Source organism: Cyprinodon tularosa, unplaced genomic scaffold (assembly GCF_016077235.1).
Source record: "Cyprinodon tularosa strain WSP-4 unplaced genomic scaffold, ASM1607723v1 ctg493, whole genome shotgun sequence".
In the NCBI taxonomy this organism is placed as follows: Eukaryota; Metazoa; Chordata; class Actinopteri; order Cyprinodontiformes; family Cyprinodontidae; genus Cyprinodon; species Cyprinodon tularosa.
The window spans coordinates 94,099-122,012 of NW_024039222.1; the positions used below are offsets into that span (position 1 = coordinate 94,099).

The window sequence follows — 27,914 nt, forward strand, 5'->3', positions numbered from 1 at the left end:
GCTTCCATTCAATACATTATGCCAAATGCCGTTAATGTATTTAACAGTATATTGGACTAGGGATGCACGATATAATCAGCCCCCTATCGGTATCGGCCTTAAAACTGAATATCGGACATCGGCCACCCCACCGATATTTAACCCGATATTTGATCAGCTTCTGAGTTTCTAAAGTCTAAAAAAAAAAAAAAATACTACTTCTTCTTCTTCCTCAAAAACTTCTTTTTTACAGACTTAAAAACTTCTAAAGACGAGGGAAAAAATATTGATCCATTAAAATATCCCAATATCTTCATATGCTGATATATTGCCATTTAAAAACACCATATCAATCTCTTTTACTAATGAAATATTGCTATATGTCATCGTTATGCTACGAAATCCCCCGAAAATTCACCAAATGTTGCCATATTTTTATATGTTGATATATTGACGCGGTATCGATCTATTTTACTAACAAAATCTCACAAGAATTTGCAAAATATCATGAGAGTTTGTAACAGAACGATGAAATTTCACCAGATTTTGAAAGTAAAATAGATCGATACCGCGTTTTTAAAAATCAATTTGATATCAGCATATGAAAATATATTTGAGTATATTATTTTTCAAAGTGTCAGAAATGGATAACAAAACTGCTATTTTCAATGACTACTTATTTTCGTCCCGCTTTAACATCGGTATCGATATCGGTTATCGGCTACATGAGTTTTAAAATATCGGCATATCGGATATCGGCCAAAATTCCAATATCGTGCATCCCTATATTTGACCATAAAAGAAATGAAGCTGTTTGTATTTCCTGAACTACAAAATGACTGGTTTAACTGGGGAAATCGTAATTTGTTGTGATAGCGAGATATCACGGACCTGAAAACAGACACCCCCAACACAGGAACCGCAATATCTGCTGGATTTGTCTCTTTCTAGGTTTAATTTCTGAATTTTTGACCAAAGAAAAACATATATCGCCGGATTAAACATTCTTTTTCTGTGGATTGTTACAAACAAGAGGAGCCTAAACATGCCTGGAAGCTGGAACCCACAACCGTGGGACATTTGTGAAGCTATATTGGGCAGGAAAGAAAAAATACTTTATAGTTATTGGTTTGAGGTGGCTTATTTTTGCTAACTTCATTGTTTTCTTGAGAAAAAAAAAAAAAAAAATGGATATCCATGAAGCTGGCAGTGAGTGACAAATAATTAGTCAGGATCCCACTGAGCAAATAAAAATGATTGTATGCCTCAGGAGGTCTAGCAGTTTATTCCCCAGTTAAGAGGCTAGAACTTCATGAGGATTCACGGGAAGTAGGGGTGCTGCAGCACCTCCTAGTGGCTAGAGGGAAATAAATGATTTATTAAAAATACTTTGCACAATTTATACATTTCTTATGAATATTTTGGGAAAATACTTTGCCTTTTCTTTTTATATTACTATTAGGTGTATTTGGATTTTAAAGTAGTAGGGAAGCCGCTGTTCCAAATGTTGCATTTCTGAATTCTCCTGAGTGGTGCCCGACTTTACGCGAGTGAATAAAGTGAATGTGATTGGTCGATTATCAAGGGGGTGGGATTGTTGTGTCCTCAAATTTGTGTTTTTCAGGTTGCATTTTTTAAAAAGTCTACTTAAAAAATTATATAATCTGTATTTCTGGATTAAAGGGTAAAGCAGCATCAAAATGTTTACAACATTTATCTACTCTAACTTTATAATTCATTTTACTGATACTTATTTTTTGTTGCTCTGGCTATGTTCTTTAATTGTTGATGTTGAAAATTGTATTTTATTTTAATTTCTTTGTCTTTGTTTTCCCTTCATGCAAACGTGAACTGTAACTTTTTAAGTTTTGTAATAAATAAAAAAAAATAAAATAAAATAAAAAAAAAAAAAGGTTGCATTTTAACAGGGCTGTAAGGATTCTATACAATTAAACAGGTCTGGTGTTCTGGTCCGGTTGCTACCGCTAATGATAGCCGACCCTGCTGCTACACGGAAGCTAAGCTTGGCGATCAACAATGGAGGGAGAAAGCTATGGGTAAAAATAAGCGCAGAGAAATAGAGAACGTTCTAAAGCTTTAGGGTCATTTAAACTTAAACTCCGCAGCTCAGCACTGATTGATTCTCACCCTTTACTTTAGGAAGAACTGCGTTACGATTGTTCACCATTTGGATCAAACCATTATGTGAAAACAGGGGGTTGCAGCACAGAGGATAATTATTACAAATAAATGATACCATTAATATTTAATTCCCTATACCTTTTTTTGGAACCAAAAACAAGACGTTTGTAGCTTTACTCATCAGAAAGGTTCTGTAAATTTTAAAACAGAACTATGTAAAAAAAAAAAAAATCTAGAACACAATATACACCGTTCTTTTGTTTATTACCACTACACTGAGAGCTATCTTTTTATTATCTTATACCAAAGTAACTATTAGTAAACGTCTGAAAAACAGTTATTTTAAAAACTGAACATATGAAATCAGATGAAAAAAATAAAAACATGAAAAATAAATTTAAATAAAAATGCTAATAAAATGGGAGAAAAACCGCAAAACCTTTTTCTGATTAAAAAGTTTTTCAATGTTTTACTTCTAGATTGCATTTTTCGTTTTCTTAAATTTGCAATTTTTAAAATATTTCCCATAAAAAAGTTTGTTTCTTGCTTGGTAAAATAATGGAACAAAATTCATTCCACGGCCAATCAGGAAACATTTGTGAAATGCTGTAAAAGACGCATTAAAATCCTCTTAAATTCCTGTTTTACCTCCAGATGCCTCCTGTTGATCTCGTAGATGATCTCCAAGTGTCGAGGCAGCAGGTTCTGGAACAGGTCCAAAGGCCAGCGCTCCAGGGCTTCAGGCAGGACGGTGTGGTTGGTGTAGGCACAAGTCCGGGTCACAATGTCCCAAGCCTGCAGACAGTCAGAACAAAACGACCTGAAACTCAAGAAGAATCATTCTGGCTGCCTGCAAACAGACGGAGGACTCTGGTAACTCATTACGACAATCTACAAAGCACAGCTTTAGGGTTTTGGTTAGCTGACCATCGCAGCTGCTGGCTGCCGCCAAGTCATAGTTAGGTCAGGCCTCTGTCACACCTTGCTGATTTATCCAGTGTTTGTCCCAGAATCTCCTAAAACACTGGCATACGCTGAACTTTCTATTACCCCATTTACGCTACCCTTTAAAAACCGATCCATGCTGAGACCGGTCCAAGCTCGGATCAGTTTACACGTCACGCTATCTCGGTTCCTCGATTCCTCGCCTCCTAGTGACGATCTGCGGTATTACCGCCAGTATTGAAGGAGGAAATCAAGCAGTTGGTGGCGGTAATGCACCAAAAGTTGTTTGCCCATCGCCGTAAAACACAAGAAGAAGAAGAAGGAGGGAATCAAGAAAATCAAAATGGCGGCGCCCGTTACATTCAGAAAGGTATGCTTGATTATTATTGCTGTACTTCGGTGTTATTATTTAAAATGTTGCGTGGAGAAGATCTCGATTTTTGTTTATAGTTTAAGAAGAAGATGTTCTTCTTCTTCTGTTTCCGGAGGGGCATTAGTGCCAACTACTGGAATGGAGTGTGAATCGCGATGTGCAGCCAGACGGAGATGACGCGTTCTGCTCATGCGCTCTTGTTATCGGAGAACCGAGCCAGGGAAAAACCGAGTCGAGCCCACCTCTGGAACCGGTCTGCAGTTAGCTCGGTCCGGTTGTGTCTAGCTCGGTTCGGTTCAGTTTGCTTTCCATTTACACACCATAAGTTATCTCCGTTACTGAGCTCGGACTGGTCTCACCACGGTTTTTCAAGGGTAGTGTAAATGGGGTATATGTATTTTTTTAATTTTGGGCGTATACATAGAAGTATTCATAAGGAGTCTAGCACTTATGTCCAACGACATCTTAACGCACAGCAGCGTAAGGCCCACCCAAGAAATGATGCATCATTTCTTTGATTGCAGTGTAGATACCGGATCTGCTTCCTGCCAGTGACGTTACGCTACATGATTGGCTGAGCGTTGCCACATGATGTAAAACATTGTGGTTGCCCAGACAACGATAATAACATCGTGCAGCCTCAGTGTGCAGACTCGGTAGCACTGTGGCTAGCTGTACTCAGTAGCTAACAGGTTAGCCTCTTTTAGCTCGCTCAGTTAGCCACCGTAAGCTAAGCTACATTTGAATTTGTGTCAACAACAAACATTATTTTTCTACAAGTAGAATAACTGTTTTATCTGTCTGAAATCTCTATGAAAGTCATTTTAAGATGTTCCATTTTTCCTCCTCTGCCCTCAGATCTTAATAAAAATAACAAAAATAATCTGACTTTTTTCCCCCCTTGTTAAACGGCAGAGCTCAGACTGAGAATGACTGTTTTCTACTTTCAGCTACTTAAGATCACCAATGAAATGTAAAATAATTGCAAATATAGGAAATAATATGTTGAGACTCAAAATGAGATTTGATCCTTAAGAAATAGGTGCGATACAGTTTGTCAGAGTGGAGTTGCAATATGATGACATCATAAGAAGGGGCGGGTAACTCTCTTCCTGGAGGAATTCTGCACATGCATGAACGGATATACATCTGGGTGTCCGTAAATAATGTAATTATGGTACTAAAATTACTTATTTACATCCTTAACTCACTAACCTCACTAATACACATCTTGAAAAAAAAATTTTCGTGACTTTTGTGAGACAATTTAATGTTTTTTTTTTACATTTTCTTTGTTAAACTGCTTCTCTGACATGCTCAGAGCAGTCCGGCAAAATATAATCAAACCATGTTTATCTGCATGTTAGTTGTTTCCTTCTTTAGATTACGCATTATATACCATAATGTCAATACGAAATGAAAACATAAAACTCAGAAAGACTAGATTTATGTTTAAATCCAAAGCTGAAAAAGTTAGCTCACGGAAGGATCCCATTTCCAGTGCAGATCATCCAGAGACGAGTGATGAAACAGAAAAGATTTTAAGACCCGAGCAGATCTGGTACCTGAACCGTATTAATCTAACTGCTGTTTACCACCTGCCAAAAAAAAAAAAAGAAATAAAGAAAAAGAAAGAAGGTTTCCATTTAAAGTCTAGTAAAGCTTCTGTATCTGAAACATGCTAAGCGGCACCAGATACGTTTTTCTGTTTAGATATAAGCAACTTAAGCAAAGCTCCACTAAGCTGGTCTGAGCTGGCATCAAGTCGGTCCACACCACACCAGGCTCCCAGCTGCTGCTGAAGTCATGGTGAAGTAAGGCGCCACTGATAAACAGATCAGAGCAGACGCTGTTCAGAACATAAATTATGATCGAAGATAAACCAGAACCTGAACGGTTCTGCTGCTGCAAACGTTCACAGAGACCGTGGTTCGCTTAAAGAGTCAAAAAGCAGCTAAAAACAGACCCATCTTTTAACTATAACGCCTCTAATTAAAGCTTTAAAAATAATAGCAGAGGGAAATGATCGTAGATAAAAACCCGTGCATTGGGTAGAGAGTTTTTCTTCGTACTGGTATCGAAGGTTGAAAACGCTCTGCTAAGACATAAGTATGCAGCAAATACAAAAAATACTGCAAAACAAAAAAAGATACCCATACATAAAACACACGCATTGGGGAAAAAAGCTGTAATTAATGAAAAGTCTGCATGGCGGAGGTACTCCAGGCCACTAGGGGGAGCTATTAGACAGAACTACAAATTAGACCCTTCCTTCCAACTCCCAGCAAAATCCTCCCCAACTTCCAGCCACTGGCCTTTTCCTGGGAGTGCATTTTTTTTCTACTACAACTCAACCCTTTCACTGAATTACAGGCTCTGACCAGGAGATGGCGCTTCTCTAAAGATCTAAATGTCCACAAATCAAGACAGAAAGAATATTTTAGTACAAAGATTGATGTTTAAAAAGGAAATTACTGATTTTATGTTAGATTAGATGCTAAACAATGCCTGTTTTAGCTAGGATCTAGATCTATGCGTTACAGCTACAGTAAAGTCCTGCAGGGCTGAATTCTGGACAAGCAGGGTTTAAAGGTCATGGAACAACCGAAACCCTGGAATAAAACATCAACATGCCTGTGCTTAGTGTAAAGGAAAATCACAATAAAATCGCAATATTGGTTGAAAATAATTGCAATTTTTCATTCAGCCCTTCTCAGGAACAGTCTCTACCTTCTCCCAGTCGAGTTTCTCGATGTCCACCAGGATCCTCATCAGCTCAGGAATAGCGAGAGCAGGATGAGTGTCGTTCAGCTGGATGGCCACCTACAGACGGAGGAGAAAAACTCATTAGAGACCAAATTTAAAAAGCTGAAGCCTAACGGATCTGGCAGCATTTTGAAGCCAACTATAGCGTTAATGGTATATAGGTAAAGATTACCATATTTTCTGGACTATATAGTGAACCTCAGTATAAGCCGCTGATATCTACTGAACTAAACCTCTAGGGGGAGCTCTACATGTAGCCCTGGAGGGACAAAGAATGCTAGTTCCCATTAGCTTGTTAGCTCGCAGCAGTAAGAGCTTCTACTGAAAGATGGAGCTTCATCAGCTCTTTATTTCAGCTCATTGGTTCTGCAGCTTTAATGCAGCAAATAAATGTCAAAATTTGTGAATTTGGGACATTTGTTCTCCGCCACACCTGCTGCTAGCATGTTTTTGCGCTAAATGAAAATTAGCCCCTTATTCTTTCATTTCCAACTTTTACTTCCCCCTCCTGGCAGGTAGGAAAACTCCACAGAAAAGCTGCAGCTTCTGATAAGTTCTAATAAGAAAATGAAAAAGAGAGATCATATCTCTCCTATCCTGGCTTCTCTTCATTGGCTTCCTGTTAAATCTAGAATAGAATTTAAAATCCTCCTTCTCACATATAAAGCCTTAAATGGCCAAGCTCCATCTGATATCAGAGATCTGATTGTTCCTTATGTTCCTAACAGAGCACTTCGCTCTCAATCTGCAGGTTTACTAGTGGTTCCTAGAATTTCTAAAAGTAGAATGGGAGGCAGATCTTTTAGTTCTCAGGCTCCTCTCCTGTGGAACCAACTACCAGTTTTAGTCCGTGAGGCAGACACCCTGTCTACTTTTAAGACTAGGCTTAAAACTTTCCTTTTTGATAAAGCTTCTAGTTAGAGTGGCTCAGGTTATCCTGAGCTATCTCTAAAGTTATGCTGCTATAGGCTTAGACTGCTGGAGGACATAGGGACCCCTTTTTCATCATTCTGCTTCATTCTATCTCTATTCTCCCACTCTGCAGAATCTGTTAGTTCAATCTCTAACGTTCTGCTCTCTCTGCTTTTTCTCATAGTAGCTTCATCTGGTCTGTTCCTGTTTGGCTGTGACTCCATCCTGGAGAGAAACATCAGCTGTGCTGCTGCCATCAACACCTTTGTTTCTAGATGTTGGAGCTTGGCCTGTTTTCCAGTGTAGTCCTGTTTCTCTGACTGTGACTAACTGGATGTGCTCTCTTCATCCTCTGACATGGGAGCTGGCTCGGAGCTCGTCTGCCTGGCTGTGTGTTTCCTGGACGGGGCCGCCTGTGGAGCTGGTTGACAGTTGCCTTTTGTATCTATGCTTCTTTTTCTACGTCTGCTTCTGTCTCCTTGAACCCCAGTGGGCCTCAGCAGATGGCCGCTCACACGGAGCCTGGTTCTGCTGGAGGTTTCTTCCTGTTCAAAGGGAGTTTTTCCTCTCCACTGTCGCTACAAGCATGCTTAGTGTGAGGGATTGCTGAAGAGTCAATGAGTCGATGCAATCAGCTGGTTTTCCTTAGATAGAAAACTTTGAATCAATCTGACTGGATGATCTGGTGAACTGGAAAGTGACCTGAGATGACCTGATGTGAATTGGAGCTATAGAAATAAACTGAATAGAATTATAAGCCGCATGGTTCAAAGCGTGGTAAGAAAGTAGCGGCTTATAGTTCGGAAAATATGATACATAAAGAACATAGAAAAAAAAAATCGACAATAGGCGCTAATGTAGTTAGCAAACATGTGGGACTGTGATGAAGCCGTCACCTTTTCAGGCATCTTGGCAAGGTCTAATCTCACAAACTCCGTGGAGCCAAACTTGGAGGCTTTGAATCTTCGGATGATGTCTTGAAGAGTCGCTGCTACAACAAAGTACTCCTGCTTCAGACGCAGCTCCTTCCCCTCGAAAAACTGAGGAACAAACACAGATTGTTTCATTCATCTGTTTTTCTACAGCCAGGTAGAACCCGAGTCGTTAGAGAAACGGCGTCATTTCTCCAATCCTCACTCACGTTATCATTGGGGTACAGAACCCTGGAGATGTTCTCAGCCAGGTTCCTATCCAGGACGGCTTGGATGTAGCCTCCGATGTTGACTGTGGGACGGGGGCAGAGGGTTTCAGTCTGCACCACACCAACGTCTCAGCTGGAATAGGAACCATACTTACAGTCCTTCAGGTTGAATTCACAGGGAGCCTTGGCGGACCACAGTCTCATGGTGTTAACGATGTTGTTCCTGTAGCCGGGAACCGGCGTGTCGTAGGGGAGGGCCAGAACCACCTGGGTCAAGACAACGGAAAGGTTTACCCTACTTGTTTTTAGGTTCGTCTTCAGGGTTATCAAACATGGTGACATTTAAAATAATGGTTCCACCAGAAAAAATATTTCTCAATGCCTTTCTGTCATATAAATACAAAAAATTGTATTCCCAATTTATAGTTTGAGAGCTGTGGTTATTAACACCGACGCCACAGTGACGGCTGCTGAGTAACGTCCAGCAGGGTTGCCAGATGTAACTGACTCACGTTTTCCAGCCCAAAAAATGTAGATAAACCGCCTTGATATATGAAATCTCACCAAATTTGAACCAAAGTCTATTGATCTCTTAGGTCAAAAATCTAAAGAAAACCATTTTTTCCTCATAGATGGTAATCTTAAACTGCCAGATTGGGAAACATCCCAACCTGGCAACAATGAACGTAAGACGGGAAACGTTAGACTTTAGAAGCAAAACCCCATCATGCACCGCAACATGTTTTTGCAAAATATTCAAACATAAATTTGCCAAATATAAGAAGAACATCTTAGTTTGGTTTAAAGAAAGCAGTTTAGTTTTATTATAATTTAGTTTGTTGCAAGGATTTTACAGTTTGAAGAAATAGAAAATGACACCATATGCCAACCGTCACCGGGCTATAGATACTGCATGCATCATTTAGGTAGTTAACATTGGATTACTTCTTGAGCTCCTTGAGTTATTTACTGTCACAGGTAGGAGCTTCGGATTTTAGGACGCATTTTTTTTTTCTGTCCACATTGAACAGAGCACAGCGACTCGGTCAGGTCAGTGAAACAAAGAACAAGAACTGGCGGGTAGATAGAAGCCCCTTCTGATCAATTTTCCAGTAAAGCAAGCTGGTTAGAACTTTACCAAGGTGCCCGCAGTATGGCAAGCATTTTAAGATATAATTGGTATAGTGGATATTTGTTATATGCAGTATAATTTTGCCTTTTCAAAACTGAAGGTTGTTATCGGTAACTGCAGTTCTGCGCTAAACATGCTAAATGAATGTTAAAACTGCTTGCCATGCTTGCAGATAATTAGCGATGGGGATCAGACATTTCAACCCACCAAGGAAAACCAAGCAGAAAAATTACAGCATTTGAAAATAGTGAATGAATTAGATTAAAAAATAATAATAAATCCTCATCTGTTCAGTCTAGAATTATGACATTAGCTGGTTTTCAGTCAGTCACATGACCTAAAAAATATCAGAAAGAAAACATTTAGTTTAAAGACATAATGAAAAAAAAAAAGAATAGAAAAGGAGATTTTTCTTCTCTTTCCAGAAAGACTCATCGCTGGGATCATTGAGCCAACACTACAGGGAAGTACGGCTGTACGGCGATGGGAGTTTTACTTTAAATGGGTTTTAAAGAACTTTTTCTACTGATTTTGGTGCAAAATGAATATCAGCAACATATAAACCAGAAACTTCTTATAAAATCAGCCTCATCTGAATCTGTATAAACCACCAAATCTTCGCCAAAGGCAGGAATTGATGGCGTGCATCTGATCCTACCAACCTGTGTGTCGACCCATTTCACTCCTTCCGGTGTGTGCTCCACCCTGCCGTAGAAGTGGACCGGACGCATGTACTCTGGGCGGGCCTTCTCCCAGGGGTTACCGTAGCGCAGCCAATCGTCTGCTTCCTCTACCTGTGAGGAGGAGTCAGGAGGCCAGCGGCGCACAGAGAGCTGTTACTACACAGTCAACACTAAATCCACCCATCATACCTTCCTCACATCGACCCGCCAGCCTCCACTTAGAAAATGAAATAAAAGGTTCAACAGGATGAATCGCTCTAAAGTGGGTGGGGCTTTGCATGTGGAACGGATAAAAACAAAAAATAACAGCAGTTTCTACAATAAATCATGAGGGTAAGATAACTTCATTACAACGTAAGCATGAATCTCTAAATTTATAAATGTAAGTCAGTAAACAAATTAAAATATGTATATTTGTTGTTTTTAGCTCGTACACACATGAAATCCCATGTTTGATCTGTGAGAATACAAGTTTAGGTGTTACAAGTAAAAATCTCCACCCACTGATGAAGCTGTTCCACTCCTCACCAGCTGGTGGCAGCAAAACACCTGAAGGTTGTTTGTCAACCAGAATTGAACAAGAAGATGAAAGAGGAACAATTTTATGTTTCCTCATTGCTGAAATGTTTTGGGCGAATGTGTAGTGTAATGTTCGACCGATTGATTCTGATTCATGAATTATTATTAGGGCCAGGCTAGAGATTTTTTTTTTTTTTTTTGTTTTCAACACGAGAATAAGGTCAACGTTTTGAAAATAATGTAGTAACTTTATAAAGTCGCAACATTACAAGAATAATGTCGCAACATTACAAGAATAATGTCGCAACATTACAAGAATATAGTAGTGATATTAGAAGAATAAAGTCGCAACATTACCAGAATAAAGTCGTAACATTATAAGAATAAAGTCGCAACATTACAAGAATAATGTCGCAACATTACAAGAATAAAGTTGCAACATTAAGAGAATAAAGTCGCAACATTACGAGAATAATGTTGCAACATTACGAGAATAAAGTCGCAACATTACAAGAATAAAGTCGCAACATTACAAGAATAATGTCGCAACATTACCAGAATAAAGTCGTAATATTGCAAGAAAAAAGTCGCAACATTACAAGAATAATGTCGCAACATTACAAGAATAATGTCGCAACATTACGAGAATAAAGATGCAACATTACGACAATTAAGTCGCAACATTACAAGAATAAGGTCGCAACATTACGAGAATAATGTCGCAACATTACGAGAATAATGTCGCAACATTACGAGAATAATGTCGCAACATTACAAGAATAATGTCGCAACATTACAAGAATAATGTCGCAACATTACAAGAATAATGTCGCAACATTACAAGAATAATGTCGCAACATTACAAGAATAAAGTCGCAACATTACAAGAATATAGTAGTGATATTAGAAGAATAAAGTCGCAACATTACCAGAATAAAGTCGTAACATTATAAGAATAAAGTCGCAACATTACAAGAATAATGTCGCAACATTACCAGAATAAAGTTGCAACATTAAGAGAATAAAGTCGCAACATTACGAGAATAATGTCGCAACATTACGAGAATAAAGTCGCAACATTACAAGAATAAAGTCGCAACATTACAAGAATAAAGTCGCAACATTACAAGAATAATGTCGCAACATTACCAGAATAAAGTCGTAATATTGCAAGAAAAAAGTCGCAACATTACAAGAATAATGTCGCAACATTACAAGAATAATGTCGCAACATTACGAGAATAAAGATGCAACATTACAACAATTAAGTCGCAACATTACAAGAATAAGGTCGCAACATTACGAGAATAATGTCGCAACATTACGAGAATAATGTCGCAACATTACGAGAATAATGTCGCAACATTACGAGAATAATGTCGCAACATTACAAGAATAATGTCGCAACATTACAAGAATAAAGTTGTAACATTATAAGAATAAAATCGCAACCTTAAAAGAATAAAGTTGCAACATTACAAGAATAAAGTCGCAACTTTACAAGAATAATGTTGCAACATTACGAGAATAAAGATGCAACATTACGACAATAAATTCGCAACATTACAAGAATAAAATCGTAACATTACAAGAATAAAATCGTAACATTACAAGAATAAAATCGCAACATTACAAGAATAATGTCGCAACATTAAAAGAATAAAGTCGCAACATTACAAGAATAAAGTTGTAATATTATGAGAATAAAGTCACAACAATATGAGAATAAAGTCATAATATTACAAGAAAAAAGTTGCAAAATTACGAGAATAAAGTTGTAATATTACAAAAATAAAGTTGCAACATTATGAGAATAAAATCGTAACATTATGAGAATAAAATCGTAACATTATGAGAGTAAAGTTGCAACATTTTGAGAATAAAGTCATAATATTATGAGAATAAAATCGTAACACTACGAGTGTAAAGTCGGAAATTTAACAGAACAAAGTCAAACCTATGAGAATAAAGTAGAAAAATTACGAGAATGAAGACGTCATACCACAAACCAATTCAGAAAGAAAGCTTCGAGCTCCGACCAGCATATAACCGCTTCGATACGGACATTGTTGTTTATTGTGATACCGATGATAATTTGATGCCGTTGCTTTAAAAGACTTTATATTTCCTTATTTGTCAAACCGTTTCCAAAGTATAACTTGACATGATGTTCGACATTCCTCATTTTAGGGAAGAAAGGGCTTCTTGGAACAGTTGTCAAAAAAATTGCCACTTTATTCCCTTTAATATCAGGACTTTATTCCCTTTAATAATAGGACTTTATTCCCTTTAATATCAGGACTTTATTCCCTTTAATATCAGGACTTTATTCCCTTTAATATTAGGACTTTATTCCCTTTAATAATAGGACTTTATTCCCTTTAATAATAGGACTTTATTCCCTTTAATATCAGGACTTTATTCCCTTTAATAATAGGACTTTATTCCCTTTAATATCAGGACTTTATTCCCTTTAATATTAGGACTTTATTCCCTTTAATAATAGGACTTTATTCCCTTTAATATCAGGACTTTATTCCCTTTAATATCAGGACTTTATTCCCTTTAATATTAGGACTTTATTCCCTTTAATAATAGGACTTTATTCCCTTTAATAATAGGACTTTATTCCCTTTAATAATAGGACTTTATTCCCTTTAATAATAGGACTTTATTCCCTTTAATAATAGGACTTTATTCCCTTTAATAATAGGACTTTATTCCCTTTAATAATAGGACTTTATTCCCTTTAATATTAGGACTTTATTCCCTTTAATAATAGGACTTTATTCCCTTTAATATCAGGACTTTATTCCCTTTAATAATAGGACTTTATTCCCTTTAATATCAGGACTTTATTCCCTTTAATATCAGGACTTTATTCCCTTTAATATCAGGACTTTATTCCCTTTAATAATAGGACTTTATTCCCTTTAATATCAGGACTTTATTCCCTTTAATATTAGGACTTTATTCCCTTTAATATCAGGACTTTATTCCCTTTAATATCAGGACTTTATTCCCTTTAATATCAGGACTTTATTCCCTTTAATAATAGGACTTTATTCCCTTTAATATCAGGACTTTATTCCCTTTAATATTAGGACTTTATTCCCTTTAATATCAGGACTTTATTCCCTTTAATAATAGGACTTTATTCCCTTTAATATCAGGACTTTATTCCCTTTAATATCAGGACTTTATTCCCTTTAATAATAGGACTTTATTCCCTTTAATATCAGGACTTTATTCCCTTTAATATCAGGACTTTATTCCCTTTAATAATAGGACTTTATTCCCTTTAATATCAGGACTTTATTCCCTTTAATAATAGGACTTTATTCCCTTTAATATCAGGACTTTATTCCCTTTAATATCAGGACTTTATTCCCTTTAATAATAGGACTTTATTCCCTTTAATATCAGGACTTTATTCCCTTTAATAATAGGACTTTATTCCCTTTAATATCAGGACTTTATTCCCTTTAATATCAGGACTTTATTCCCTTTAATAATAGGACTTTATTCCCTTTAATAATAGGACTTTATTCCCTTTAATATCAGGACTTTATTCCCTTTAATATCAGGACTTTATTCCCTTTAATAATAGGACTTTATTCCCTTTAATATCAGGACTTTATTCCCTTTAATATTAGGACTTTATTCCCGTAATGATGCAACTTTATTTTCATAATATTACAAATTTATTTTTGTAATTTTATGGCTTTATTCTCATAATATTATGACTTTATTTACGGAATATTATGACTATAATGTTACAACATTATTCTCAAAATGTTATGACCTTATTCTCATATCTGAAAAAAGAAAAATCTGTAGTTTGGCCCTTATACTCTATCGTAATAAATTTCCAGTTTTTACTGATTTACGATTTATAGCCATCTGTAACAGGCTGAAAAAGGGACGTAGCTAAAGAAACCCTCCTACTGCTATAACGGGCGAGACAAACCTATAAAATTACACGTTTAAAATTTCAGAATTGTGTCAGATTTTGGATCTTAAACTAAATCATGAAAGGTGAGGAAGTCCAGTGTCCTGCTGTCCAATGAGGTCCAGCAGAGAAAATAACATCTTTCATTGTTGGTACATACCTGCCAGCCATTGACGATTTTCTGATTGAAGATGCCGAACTCGTAACGGATTCCGTATCCGTAAGCTGCAAGTCCCAGAGAAGCCATGGAGTCCAGGAAACAAGCTGTGGGAGATGAGTTTCTGACATGTGAGACAGTCTGTAGGGATAATCTGCGTTGGTTTTAATCCAGAACTCACCAGCAAGGCGACCCAGCCCTCCATTTCCCAAGCCGGCATCTTCCTCGATGTCCTGCAGCTCCTCCATGTCCAGACCCAGCTGAGGAACAACACATGGATTCAGCAAAGCTTGTAACTGTACGGCCCTGCCAGATCCATCCGGATGATTTTATTCTGAAAGGTTGATCTTTGCTTTGTTAACGCGGAACAGGAAGCTGGGCCTTCAGATCTTGGCTCTTCATAGGTGGTAGCAGCTTCTAGATAAAGCTCTAGATAAACGCCCCAAGTTCAAACCTCCCTGTTAAATCTATCATTTGCTTCTGACTCATTGTCCTATTGTTAGCCTCATTATTGCCTCATTTATTCTCCCCCCTCCTCTGTTTATTGCCTCTCCTCCCTTTATTCATTTGTTTATCATCATGCATTTCATCCCACAATGTTTGCATTTTACTTTCATATTAATCCTGTTTCTGGATTTACTCAGGGTGCGTAGTAACTTCTAAATGCTTTGTGTTGTCCAAAAATTATTACTTAAATTTTATTTTGAGTAAAAAGTCAGAATTCAGAATTCTGAGAAAAAAAGTCAGAATTCTGAGATAAAAGTCAGAATTCTGAGCAAAAAGTCAGAATTCAGAGTAAAAAGTCAGAATTCAGAATTCTGAGAAAAAAAGTCAGAATTCTGAGATAAAAGTCAGAATTCTGAGTAAAAAGTCAGAATTCTGAGTAAAAAGTCAGAATTCTGAGTAAAAAGTCAGAATTCTGAGTAAAAAGTCAGAATTCTGAGATAAAAGTCAGAATTCTGAGCAAAAAGTCAGAATTCAGAATTCTGAGTAAAAAGTCAGAATTCAGAATTCTGAGAAAAAAAGTCAGAATTCTGAGATAAAAGTCAGAATTCTGAGTAAAAAGTCAGAATTCTGAGTAAAAAGTCAGAATTCTGAGTAAAAAGTCAGAATTCTGAGAAAAAAAGTCAGAATTCTGAGTAAAAAGTTAGAATTCTGAATTCAGAATAAAAAGTCAGAATTCTTAATTCTGAGTAAAAAAGTCAGAATTCTGAGTAAAAAGTTAGAATTCTGAATTCAGAATAAAAAGTCAGAATTCTTAATTCTGAGTAAAAAAGTCAGAATTCTGAGTAAAAAGTCAGAATTCTGAGTAAAAAGTCAGAATTCTGAGTAAAAAGTCAGAATTCTGAGATAAAAGTCAGAATTCTGAGCAAAAAGTCAGAATTCAGAATTCTGAGTAAAAAGTCAGAATTCAGAATTCTGAGAAAAAAAGTCAGAATTCTGAGATAAAAGTCAGAATTCTGAGTAAAAAGTCAGAATTCTGAGTAAAAAGTCAGAATTCTGAGAAAAAAAGTCAGAATTCTGAGTAAAAAGTTAGAATTCTGAATTCAGAATAAAAAGTCAGAATTCTGAATTCTGAGCAAAAAGTCAGAATTCTTAATTCTGAGTAAAAAAGTCAGAATTCAGAATTCAGAGAAAAAAAAGTCCGAATTCAGAATTCAGAGAAAAAAAAGTCCGAATTCAGAATTCAGAGAAAAAAAGTCCGAATTCAGAATTCTGAGAAAAAAAAGTCACAATTCTGAGAAAAAAGTCAGAATTCTGGCTTTTTTCCCCATATTAAACTGAAATAAAATCTAAAAATTAGTTTCTATTTTTTCAGTGGCCCTAATCCTCTTCCATAGTTCATAGTCACCTGGTAGCATGGTAGTGTGTCATCTGCATCGCTATGGTAACTTAGACTTAATAAAATTTAAGTTAGGGGAAGCATGTATATGTTGAACGGGACTCGTCCTACGATGGAGCCTTGGAGAATGCAAAGAGGCCCAGGACCCTGTTTGCAACTAACCAACAATGCTAAAAAACATTTCATTTAAAATTTGCTTCTAAAATTATTTTGTTACATTTATTCCCGTCAAATATCATTACGTTAGTTTGGCATAAGAATATCGACTTGTGAAACTTTAAAACTTGCTGATGATAGAAATGGATTTGGATTTCACAGTCATTATGATGTAATACCTGAAATCTATGGTGGGCCAAACTATGAGGTAAAACAAAAATTCAAAAGTTCTATTAAACCAATAACTGTACCATGAAGAAAATATATTTTCTATTTATCTAATACATGATAAAAATACGAATTAAACAATTGAAAACACAGTGATGTAATTTAAAGTGTATTTCTAGGGACATATTGAGTCACAGGGTGAGATGTTTGGGAAGCTGTTTCAGAGACGGAGCTGAAGTTTAGTTCTGGAAACACTTTCAAAGCACCGATAGAGAGAATCACTGATCTTCTTTACCTGGTAGATGGCCTCGTCACATGCGTTCTCCAAGCCCAGGTTCACCATGGTGTTCTGCAGAGTCCGACCCATGTAGAACTCCAGGGAGAGATAGTAGACCCGCTGAAGGAAAGCAGAAAACAAGCAGTGAACAAAGAGATTTATTTTAGACATGAGATTTATTCACTCCACATGTTGGAAAACATCTACTTTGCTCTGACTGAACTAAAAGGAGGCGACAGCAACAGAAAACAGACATGAACTGACAGCAGTGTTTGGGCAGAAGGATGTGGAGCGATACTCCAAACTGGACGCCAGTTACATCTTTGATTTCACAGTAAAAATAAAGAAAAACAAGATCACCTCCCGATAGAAAACGTCTCAATAAGGCTCGGGCACATGACGTCACACGTTGCGCGGCAGCCATATTGAAAGCTGGTCAGCCCATTGTTTACACTTCGACTTCGCGCCTGTAAGGACTTGCTTTCTTCTGCTAGTAGTTTGCTTAGTTTTTTGCCGTTTCATTTTACCTCTGCTGTCGTTATGGTCGCCCGTTGCTGTGTCGTAGGGTGTAGTAGCTCAAGCTGTGACTGAACGGGGAAAAAAATCCCAAATGGATTGTCTTTTTACCGTTTTCCAACCTGGAGGCGTCTCAATGGAAAACAAATGTCCTCCATAACAAAGAGTCGCCGGCTAGCATGGGTCGCTGCTGTAAGACGGCCAAATATAACTTTCAACTCAATCCCAATGTCCATGAGAGTGTGTTCCCGGCATTTTCATTCTGGTAAGTTACAGAACATACTTACCTTGGCTCTGATGACTGTGTTCTCATTCGGTTTGATAACTTCCATGTCGTGAACTTTTCCGTCTGTCAGCTGTTTGTAAGCCTCTAGCGACTTGTAGCAGCGAAATTCTTCATGTGTGTAGGCACTGACGCCACACACTAGATAGGAAAATATGTCCTCCCTCGCAAACGGCGGTAGAAATTCTTCCCCAACGCACCAGTCCTTGCTTGCTACTTCGTAGGGATCAAGTCCGTTTATGAAGCCCATCTTTTGCAGATAACGGTCCCTGGCTTCCCTCTGCAGTGTGTCTCGGTATATTCAGCATCCTTTCTTCGCTTTTAACATCACTGTTTACTCGTCTTTGTGCTTTCTCTGTGCTGTTTTAGGTCTTTGTTTACCGTAGCAACTAGCTGCTAATTTGGCGGCGTACCCAGAATGCAACGCGCTGTGCCCGAGCCTTATTATTCATTTAAGGCAGTGATCACCGGGAAGGTGGTGGCCTAGTGGTTAGAGCATTGCCCTGGGATCCCTGAGGTTCTGGGTTTGACTCCCAATGACTGCCACTCAGGCTCCTTGAGCAAGGCTGTCAGACACAGACTGCACTCTGGTGCCTTTTAATAATATTCTAAAGTATCATTGATTTATCTTTGCTGCTGCTGCAACAGGCTGAAAAATATGGAGAGAAATTTATTCCAATATTATTAACCCTCTTAATATCCACCTCATTTTGGGGAATTCTCGTCTATTCTGCATCCCCAGATGGAAAAGCAAATAACTGAGGAACTGTGAGCCCACATTATTTGAAAGTTAACATCTTCTAGTTTCTGAACATATACATGAAAATTGGGTGAGTAGAACACCCAAGCTGCATCACTTCAAACAAGAATTAATTCTCAAAAATAATAGTTTTTTTTTTTTTAACAGCAGTTATAAAGACCTGCTTGCTTGTTGTGGCTGCTTTGTCATGCTGCTATATCTGTGTTAACTGTGCTTTGGTGCTCGCTGTGTCCATAAAATGAATTTGGTGGTTGAATTGTGGAGAATCTAAGCTTTCCAACGACGTCTAACATGACTGGATTAGTAAACATTTTACCAGTATAATTTTCATGCATTCTGAGTTATTTGTAAACGCTTTAAATCGTGGGTTTTGAGAGGTTAAAGCAAAGAACATATTTTACAAAGTTTATACAGGAATGAGTAACTCTAATTTAATACTTTTTAATGCTTTTTTAATGCTTTTAGAAATAGCTAATGCAATCAACAAGTACCTATGATTCTCATTTTATATATATACACTATATTGCCAAAAGTATTTGCTCACCTGCCTTGACTCACATATGAGCTTAAGTGACATCCCGTTCCTAATCCATAGGGTTCAATATGACGTCGGTCCACCCTTTGCAGCTAGAACAGCTTCAACTCTTCTGGGAAGGCTGTCCACAAGGTTTAGGAGTGTGTTTATGGGAATTTTTGACCATTCTTCCAGAAGCGCATTTGTGAGGTCGCACACTGATGTTGGACGAGAAGGCCTGGCTCTCAGTCTCCGCTCTAATTCATCCCAAAGGTGTTCTATCGGGTTGAGGTCAGGACTCTGTGCAGGCCAGTCAAGTTCATCCACACCAGACTCTGTCATCCATGTCTTTATGGACCTTGCTTTGTGCACTGGTGCACAGTCATGTTGGAAGAGGAAGGGGCCAGCTCCAAACTGTTCCCACAAAGTTGGGAGCATGGAATTGTCCAAAATGTCTTGGGATGCTGAAGCATTCAGAGTTCCTTTCACTGGAACTAAGGGGCCAAGCCCAGCTCCTGAAAAACAATCCCACACCATAATCCCCCCTCCAACAAACTTTACACTTGGCACAATGCAGTCAGACAAGTACCGTTCTCCTGGCAACCGCCAAACCCAGACCCGTCCATCAGATTGCCAGATGGAGAAGCGCGATTCGTCACTCCAGAGAACGCGTCTCCACTGCTCTAGAGTCCAGTGGCGGCGTGCTTTACACCACCGCATCCGACGCTTTGCATTGCACTTGGTGATGTATGGCTTGGATGCAGCTGCTCGACCATGGAAACCCATTCCATGAAGCTCTCTGCGCACTGTTCTTGAGCTAATCTGAAGGCCACATGAAGTTTGGAGGTCTGTAGTGATTGACTCTGCAGAAAGTTGGCGACCTCTTCGCACTATGCGCGTCAGCATCCGCTGACCCCGCTCCGTCAGTTTACGTGGCCTACCTCTTCGTGGCTGAGTTGCTGTCGTTCCCAAACACTTCCATTTTCTTATAATACAGCTGACAGTTGACTGTGGAATATTTAGGAGCGAGGAAATTTCACGACTGGATTTGTTGCACAGGTGGCATCCTATCACAGTTCCACGCTGGAATTCACTGAGCTCCTGAGAGCGACCCATTCTTTCACAAATGTTTGTAAAAACAGTCTGCATGCCTAGGTGCTTGAATTTATACACCTGTGGCCATGGAAGTGATTGGAACACCTGATTCCAATAATTTGGATGGGTGAGCAAATACTTTTGGCAATATAGTGTATATATATATTAGTGGTGTCATGAGATTAGCCGAGGCTTCAAGGCGTGAGTCGAGTAATGGAGGGGGCGTTTCCACGAAGCGCGTGTCGAGGCGTGATTCATTTAGAGGCGGGGCCAAAATTGATGACGTCCGCTTCGGGAAGTGGCTCAAAAAGCGCAAGAATTTAGACAGGCATCTAAAGAGCCTCAGTGTTCAGTCAAGATGTGGGAGTTTGGAGGAGAGATGCTGTCAGCTGGATAAAGTTTGGATAGATTCTAAGAATAGATTGGTTGTTTTTCCAACAAATCTAGTTGCTTAAAGCTAATTTGGTCAGAATAAACAATGTAATGATGAAAATTTGAGCAAACCACCGAACAAATCCAGTGTTAACACGTCATTGTTAAGGAGTATTTTCTCTCAACAACTGATATCTTCTTAAGTGGCGTCCTCTGTAAGATACAGGCTCCCACTCTAGAGGTTGATGGTTCAAGACCTGTCTTTTACTTTTGAAATTTGCGATTAAATTTAATCATTTTGGCTGATGAGACTACAGGTGCTGGTCATAAAATTAGAATATCATGAAAAAGTAGATTGATTTCAGTAATTCCATTTAAAAAGTGAAACTTGTATATTATATTCATACATTACATACAAACTCATATATTTCAGATGTTTATTTTGTTTAATTTTGATGATTACAAATGACAACAAATGAAAATCTCAAATTCATCATATCAGAAAATTAGAATATTGTGAAAAGGTTCAAAATTGATGGCCCCTGGTGCCACACTCTAATCAGCTAATTAACTCAAACCACCTGCAAAAGCCTTTAAATGGTCTTTCAGTCTAGTTCTATAGGCTACACAATCATGGGGAAGACTGCTGACTTGACAGTTGTCCAAAAGACGACCATCGACACCTTGCACAAGGAGGGCAAGACACAAAAGGTCATCGCTAAAGAGGCTGGCTGTTCACAGAGCTCAGTGTCCAAGCACATTAATAGAGAGGCGAAGGGAAGGAAAAGATGTGGTCGAAAAAAGTGTACAAGCAAGAGAGATAACCGCACCCTGGAGAGGATTGTGAAACAAAACCCCTTCAAAAATGTGGGGGAGATTCACAAAGAGTGGACTGCAGCTGGAGTGAGTGCTTCAAGAACCACCACACACAGACGTATGAAAGACATGGGTTTCTGCTGTCGCATTCCTTGTGTCAAGCCACTCTTGAACCACAGACAGCGTCAGAAGCGTCTTGCCTGGGCTAAAGAGAAACAGGACTGGACTGCTGGTGAGTGGTCCAAAGTCATGTTCTCTGATGAAAGTAAATTTTGCATTTCCTTTGGAAATCAAGGTCCCAGAGTCTGGAGGAAAAGAAGAGAGGCACTTCATCCACGTTGCTTGAAGTCCAGTGTAAAGTTTCCACAGTCAGTGATGGTTTGGGGTGCCATGTCATCTGCTGGTGTTGGTCCATTGTGTTTTCTGAGGTCCAGTGTCAACGCAGCCACATACCAGGAAGTTTTAGAGCACTTCATGCTTCCTGCAGCTGACCAACTTTTTGGAGATGCAGATTTCATTTTCCAACAGGACTTGGCACCTGCACACAGTGCCAAAGCTACCAGTACCTGGTTGAAGGACCATGGTATCCCTGTTCTTAATTGGCCAGCAAACTCTCCTGACCTTAACCCCATAGAAAATCTATGGGGTATTGTGAAGAAGAAGATGCAATACACCAGACCCAACAATTCAGAAGAGCTAAAAGCCACTATTAGAGCAACCTGGGCTATCATAACACCTGAGCAGTGCCACAGACTGATCGACTCCATGCCACGCCGCATTGCTGCAGTAATACAGGCCAAAGGAGGCCCAACTAAATACTGAGTGCTGTACATGCTCATACTTTTCATGTTCATACTTTTCAGTTGGCCAACATTTCTATAAATCCTTTGTTTTTATTGGTCTTCAGTAATATTCTAATTTTCTGATATGATGAATTTGAGATTTTCATTTGTTGTCATTTGTAATCATCAAAATTAAACAAAATAAACATCTGAAATATATGAGTTTGTATGTAATGTATGAATATAATATACAAGTTTCACTTTTTAAATGGAATTACTGAAATCAATCTACTTTTTCATGATATTCTAATTTTATGACCAGCACCTGTAATTGGCATTGTTTTGCCACAATAAAAATATAGATTGGTTAAATTAGGTTTAGACAAAAGATTGGTTGAACACGACTTCCAACCTGATTAAAACCAAAAAATGTGGAAAAACTATCATGTTTAAATAAAAATGATTAACACCTTTTATTTTGCTCATCATTACCCGATTTGCTCAAACACTTTCACTGTCTGCTTGAGTTTATTTCACTAAAATGGCAGAAAAACTGTGCACCTTAAATGATTGTTCTAAGAAATTTTACACTTAAAATAAACTTACAAAAGATTTTATTACACACACCAACCATTAACAATTTCAAGGGAACTTAAAAGGGGGAAAAAAACAGTTGCAAAAAAAATTACATTTTATTGCAAAACTGTAGTTCTGCTGTCCACCAGTAGGTGGTGACATGTTCACATGAAGCCTCATGAACTGTGGGGATCGTTGAAGCAATTTGGCCAAACGGTTCAAAGCCTCATGAGGCTTCATCTCACCATCACTAATATATATTATATATATAAAAAACATGGCTAAATACTGCGTCATCTTAACTGTTGACAGGCTGCAGCCATGATGACTAATTCGTTTTCCAGCAACTTTTGTTAAAATTAGCATTTTCTCTAGCTTTTTCTGCGCCTTGAGCTTCTTTTCCGAACTTAAGGCTTTACGATCAACTGGAAGCAGTTCACCGCAAACGTGCAGAACCAGTTATATCTGATATATCTGACAAAATTATTCATATAAAAGTTTTTTTTTTCAATAAAGCATTTTAAATGCCCCTATAGTTAGATTTAATTACTTTTAATACCAATTAGGGCTATAATAATAAAAAAAAAAGATAATTTAATGACTTAATAACCCGTGGAAACCCTGATTTAAAACAAGGCTTTGTTGGTCTACTGTATAAAACCTGGAACTAAACGCTATTTCTGACATTTTGAATTGAAAAACCTTCCTGGATGGGAAGAGAAACGTCTGCAGACTTTGATACAAAATCCAGTGGATTGATTTTTACCTCTTATGGAAAAAGTTTAAAAAGAATAAATGCAAAATATGAAGAAAATATGTTTGAAAACAAGAACTTTAAAAACCTTCATCAAAAAAAAAAAGTATGAAAGTTATTTTCTTTAAGTATTTTTTTCTTTTTGAAAAACATCCTTATCAAATGGTGTTTCTACCCCTCTGGTTGGTCTGTATGTGGACCAATAGCGACGCTGTCGCTAACATCCATGAAGAGCAAACTGTTGCAAAAAGCTGGATCGCTGCATCTCTCATCTCAAGTTAAAGGCACACTATGCAACATTTTTCAGTTAATTAATGTGTTCCATAACGTTTTGGATGATTAAATGAGTCATTTCAGGTTGAACAAAGGTATTCTCAGCCGCCCTGGTGGTCTGTGGGGGAAATACCGCACTTGCAATTGCAGGAGCACCGACCCGCACCCACAGTCGGTCTTGCTTTACGGCAAGAACTGCTACACGCCCCCAGTGAAAAGCATGCTCATTGCTAGCGCAGTGGCGATCTTTGTGCAGTTATTATGGCGTGAAAACAGCGAAAGCCCATGTCGGAGCAGGCAAGAAAGAGGAAAAGGGCTCTGGACAGAGAGGAGTCGTACACGCGTGAACATCGGGCAAGCTTTTTCCGAATTGCGAGAGCTAAAAGAAAAAGAAGGCTGCACGGCTGACGCGGACCTCGCGTTTCTGCTGATGCGATTGTAAGTAACATTGGAATGGTTTCTCTCTCTCTGTGTGCATGTTCATACTTTCACTGTGTTAGTCCTTGTTTGTACTGCCTTTTTTTCGACTTTTGTATGATTGTGGTCTGTTGCTGAGTAGCTAAGTAGCTAGCGGGATGTTTAGCAAGTTAGTTAGCTTGCTGCCTAAACATTGTTGTTGCGGTAGGTGATAACTGCATCGCTTGCTATTTGGCAAACTTGCTTCACATGTGAAGTATCTCAAGACTGTGTATTTACTTTACTAAATTCCTTATTTTGCGCAGATTGGGTTTCAATCGCGTTTTGCAATGAGCTGCTTAAAAATCTGAAACCAGTACAAAATGTAGTCGCGTTTGTAAGCCATAAACCTCACGAAGCTAGTAACGTTATGTATAAACCAGCGTTTACCGACGACCCTAGAAGCGTTTTTTGTCTGACTGTAATTTATTGTCAACCACGGAATGCATGGTCCCTCTTCCTTTATCTAAATGAGTCCCCGACCAAAAAAAGTGTCATTGTTTGTATTATGATTTTGTATATGAACATTTATTTCTCTTTGTTGAAGTTATAAGCGATGGCTAGTCACATACCGCAGTAGACATGGTGATTTGTTGCGTACGCCTGTCTGCTAAGCTCAAAACAGGTTTGACGGAGAAACCAGGAGAACAGCTGTGCATATTTACGACAGTGCACTTTTAATTTCGCCCTCTGGGGGGAGCCTCGCTGGAAAATCAACACCGGTTGCATAGTGAACCTTTAACAGTTAGTTTTATCAACACGGTTGATGAAAGTTTAAAATCGATGGAAGGTGGAACCTCCTCCAATCCTCAAAGGATGTGTCCTCCTTTAAAACGGAGCCTAACTCCTGGACCATCCGGAGGTGAGATTCATTTATGAGGTGTTTGCAAAAGTTCAACAACCGATATTTATACAGTTTGTCATTCGTTTTTTTCCCTCAAGATTTTTTTTCAAACTTTTTTTCTAATTTTTTTTGTGGCGTTTTTCCAAATTTTTGTGTCGTTTTCGTCAATGATGACGAAATTATTTTGCTGACGCTCCTTTTTTTCATGACGACGAAAACTGAGGAGCTAAACACGGATCTTTGACGACAAAAAACATGGCGACTCATAGGTGTGAGTTTTTGTTGATGAGACCCTAAAAATGATAGCGGGTGGCGTTTCAGACATCATTGTGCTGTAATCTGTTAGACAAGCCAAGCAGTATGAGCCGTGATGCTGCCGCCCTGGCAGCAGCGTTATGGTCTGAGAAAATAACCCGCCATGGTCCGGTACTGCAGGCTGAACTCTGATCTTCCAGCTGTGCTTCTGCAGAAATGCGCGGCGACTCCGATGGTTCGCTCTCAGCAGTACGGCTCTTCCTGCTCTCGCTACTTAATAAACTAAATGTGGCTGATCATCCTCTGCCTAGCATAAAAAACATATTTGTCTAACTATCAAGATTTTATTTCTTCCAGCTCACAAGAGGTGATGCTAAACATTCTTCCTTTTCTGCCAAAAGGAATTCCTAAATTATATCTAAAGCAAATAATTAATTGCTTTCTGTTTATTTCTATTTATTAAATAGCCTGATGAAAAAGTACATAGATCTTTGAATATTTCTCTCCAATTGTTCTAGTTTGTATTTAAATATAATGTATAAGTTTCCTTGTAATGTCATTAAAAAAATTTCTCGGTTTCTTTTAAATGTTTCAACATTTTAGGTAGCGTAGACATTCAATTTAGGTCTGGGTTGCCATGGCAATGATGTAGGTTCTCTCCTTTTTAATATGAAACCCTGTGAATTTAAATCTACTTTGACCCCTGAGCAGCAGGAACTAAGGGCTAAATTAAAAAAATAAAACAAAAATTGTCAAAGTAGAAAGAAGAATAATTTTTTTTCTTTGTTTTTTGGAGCAATGCAGATTTTATTGATCTGTGTTTAATGCAGAATTCATAGTAGATCAGGAAGTGTTTGCTTTGGGATGGAAACCGTGGATGTCTAAAATCCTTCCTTTATTGGACATTTTGTTAGCTTGTCTGTCTGCTATATTAACCAATAGGATGTGCTGAACTAGTTCTGCGACTTTCACAGCTCTTGTGAGACACTTTTTTATATAGTAGGGCATTAATTCTTAACAAAAAACCTATTTAAATTCTTTAAATCAAAGTTTTCTGTCGAACAGCAATGATGAACTGCATGGCAGCATTCTATACCCTGCTATTGTAGCATCTAGAATAGAGCTGTAAGTTTTAGTCGACTAAAACTATCGCATATAAAATATATAAACTAAATCTAAGATGGCTGCCGAAAACAAGACTGGTCCTCACAGGGACAGTGAAGGGTAAAATTTGAAAAATGAGATTTGAGAAGAATGCAGTTTCCCAAAACTAATTTGAAAAAAAAAAAATATTTGAAAAAGTGCAAATAAGTAAACTGTAAAAATATTCCTTTAACTTTTTTTGCACACAACATTGTGATCGTGAAGTTTACCAGGTTCTAAAAAGGCCATTTTGAGATGCGGCCGCTCGTGGAGGGGATGAATGGACGCCATCACGTTACGCAACTGCGTTCCAACAACCGGTTGCGTGTGTTAGAAGAGTGGGCCGATTCCTGCGTGTCGCTGCAGCAGTGTGTGGGGTGGGGGGGGGGGTACAGTGAAGGTCACAGAAGTCGATGGAAAAGACACCAGGCGCGTGCATGAGCCGGAGCTGCTAGAACATAGGCGAGAAAAAAGTGCGCGTGAACAGCGGGAATCCTGTGCGTGACTATAAAAGGAGGAAAGCGGCACAGGAGACGTGCGCGCGCACCCACACACACACACACACACACACACGAAGTTCGACGCCGCAGCGGGAGAAGCGCGAGGCCTCTCATCCCTCGCCTCCTCAGCCCCTCCCCTCCCCGCGCGCTCATCACATCAGCTGTGCGGACGTGCCGCCGCAGACTGCGGCATCAGCTGCTTACTTTCGGGTCCTTGTCGTAGTAATGCTGCTGGGTCCGGATCCAGCGGCCCACCAGGTGGTCCCGGACCGTGTTCGCCAGGGCGAAGTAATAGTCCCGCTTGGTGGCGACGTTCCGGTCCTTCACCAGGGTGAAATGCAGGTGTCTATTAAAATTAGTCTTCAGGTCCGCTACGTTCTCCACCCCGGCTAGCCCCCGGACGGAGATCTGCTTCCTCCTCTCGTGGTCGGTCAACGGCTTGGCCATGGCTCCAATGAGCGGCTTTATCAGGCTGAATGCGGAGCTGAAGCCTCCCTGTCCTCTATAGTCCCGCTGAGTGCAGCTGGACACGGAAACCTTCCGCCTCTCCCTTATTTATAACCTCTGGGTCAAGATGGGAACGCGAGGACGGGCGCTTCCGCTACAACCCTTTCAAAATAAAGCTCCAGTCTGACAGGCTGCACCAGAACCGCAGAAAGAGAAAAAAATTAATCTGGTTTTACAGACGGAACTGGTTCTGCTCATTTCTGACAGGAAACACTTTATGGCGGAGCGTGTAGGAATTTGTTCTTACCATTTATGTATTTTTAACCTTTAAGATGATTTATACCATACAAATGGAACGAATTCTGATTTTAATCTCATAATTC

The 27,914-nt window shown here is 38.7% G+C and overlaps 1 protein-coding gene across 1 annotated transcript in view; it reads right to left on the reverse strand.

Annotated features, from left to right (window-relative positions):
* LOC119794819 (glycogen phosphorylase, muscle form-like) overlaps nt 1-27,531 on the reverse strand; it is a 46,459-nt gene extending 18,928 nt beyond the window's left edge. The window contains exons 1-10 of the mRNA XM_038302525.1: nt 27,289-27,531; nt 17,164-17,265; nt 14,883-14,961; nt 14,705-14,808; nt 10,053-10,184; nt 8,414-8,525; nt 8,259-8,341; nt 8,014-8,157; nt 6,170-6,262; nt 2,770-2,916 (exon numbers count right to left, since the gene is read on the reverse strand). Of these exons, the coding sequence (XP_038158453.1) occupies nt 2,770-2,916; nt 6,170-6,262; nt 8,014-8,157; nt 8,259-8,341; nt 8,414-8,525; nt 10,053-10,184; nt 14,705-14,808; nt 14,883-14,961; nt 17,164-17,265; nt 27,289-27,531 (1,239 nt within the window). The remainder of the gene's footprint in view (nt 1-2,769; nt 2,917-6,169; nt 6,263-8,013; nt 8,158-8,258; nt 8,342-8,413; nt 8,526-10,052; nt 10,185-14,704; nt 14,809-14,882; nt 14,962-17,163; nt 17,266-27,288) is intronic.
* Nucleotides 27,532-27,914: the final 383 nt, after the last annotated feature.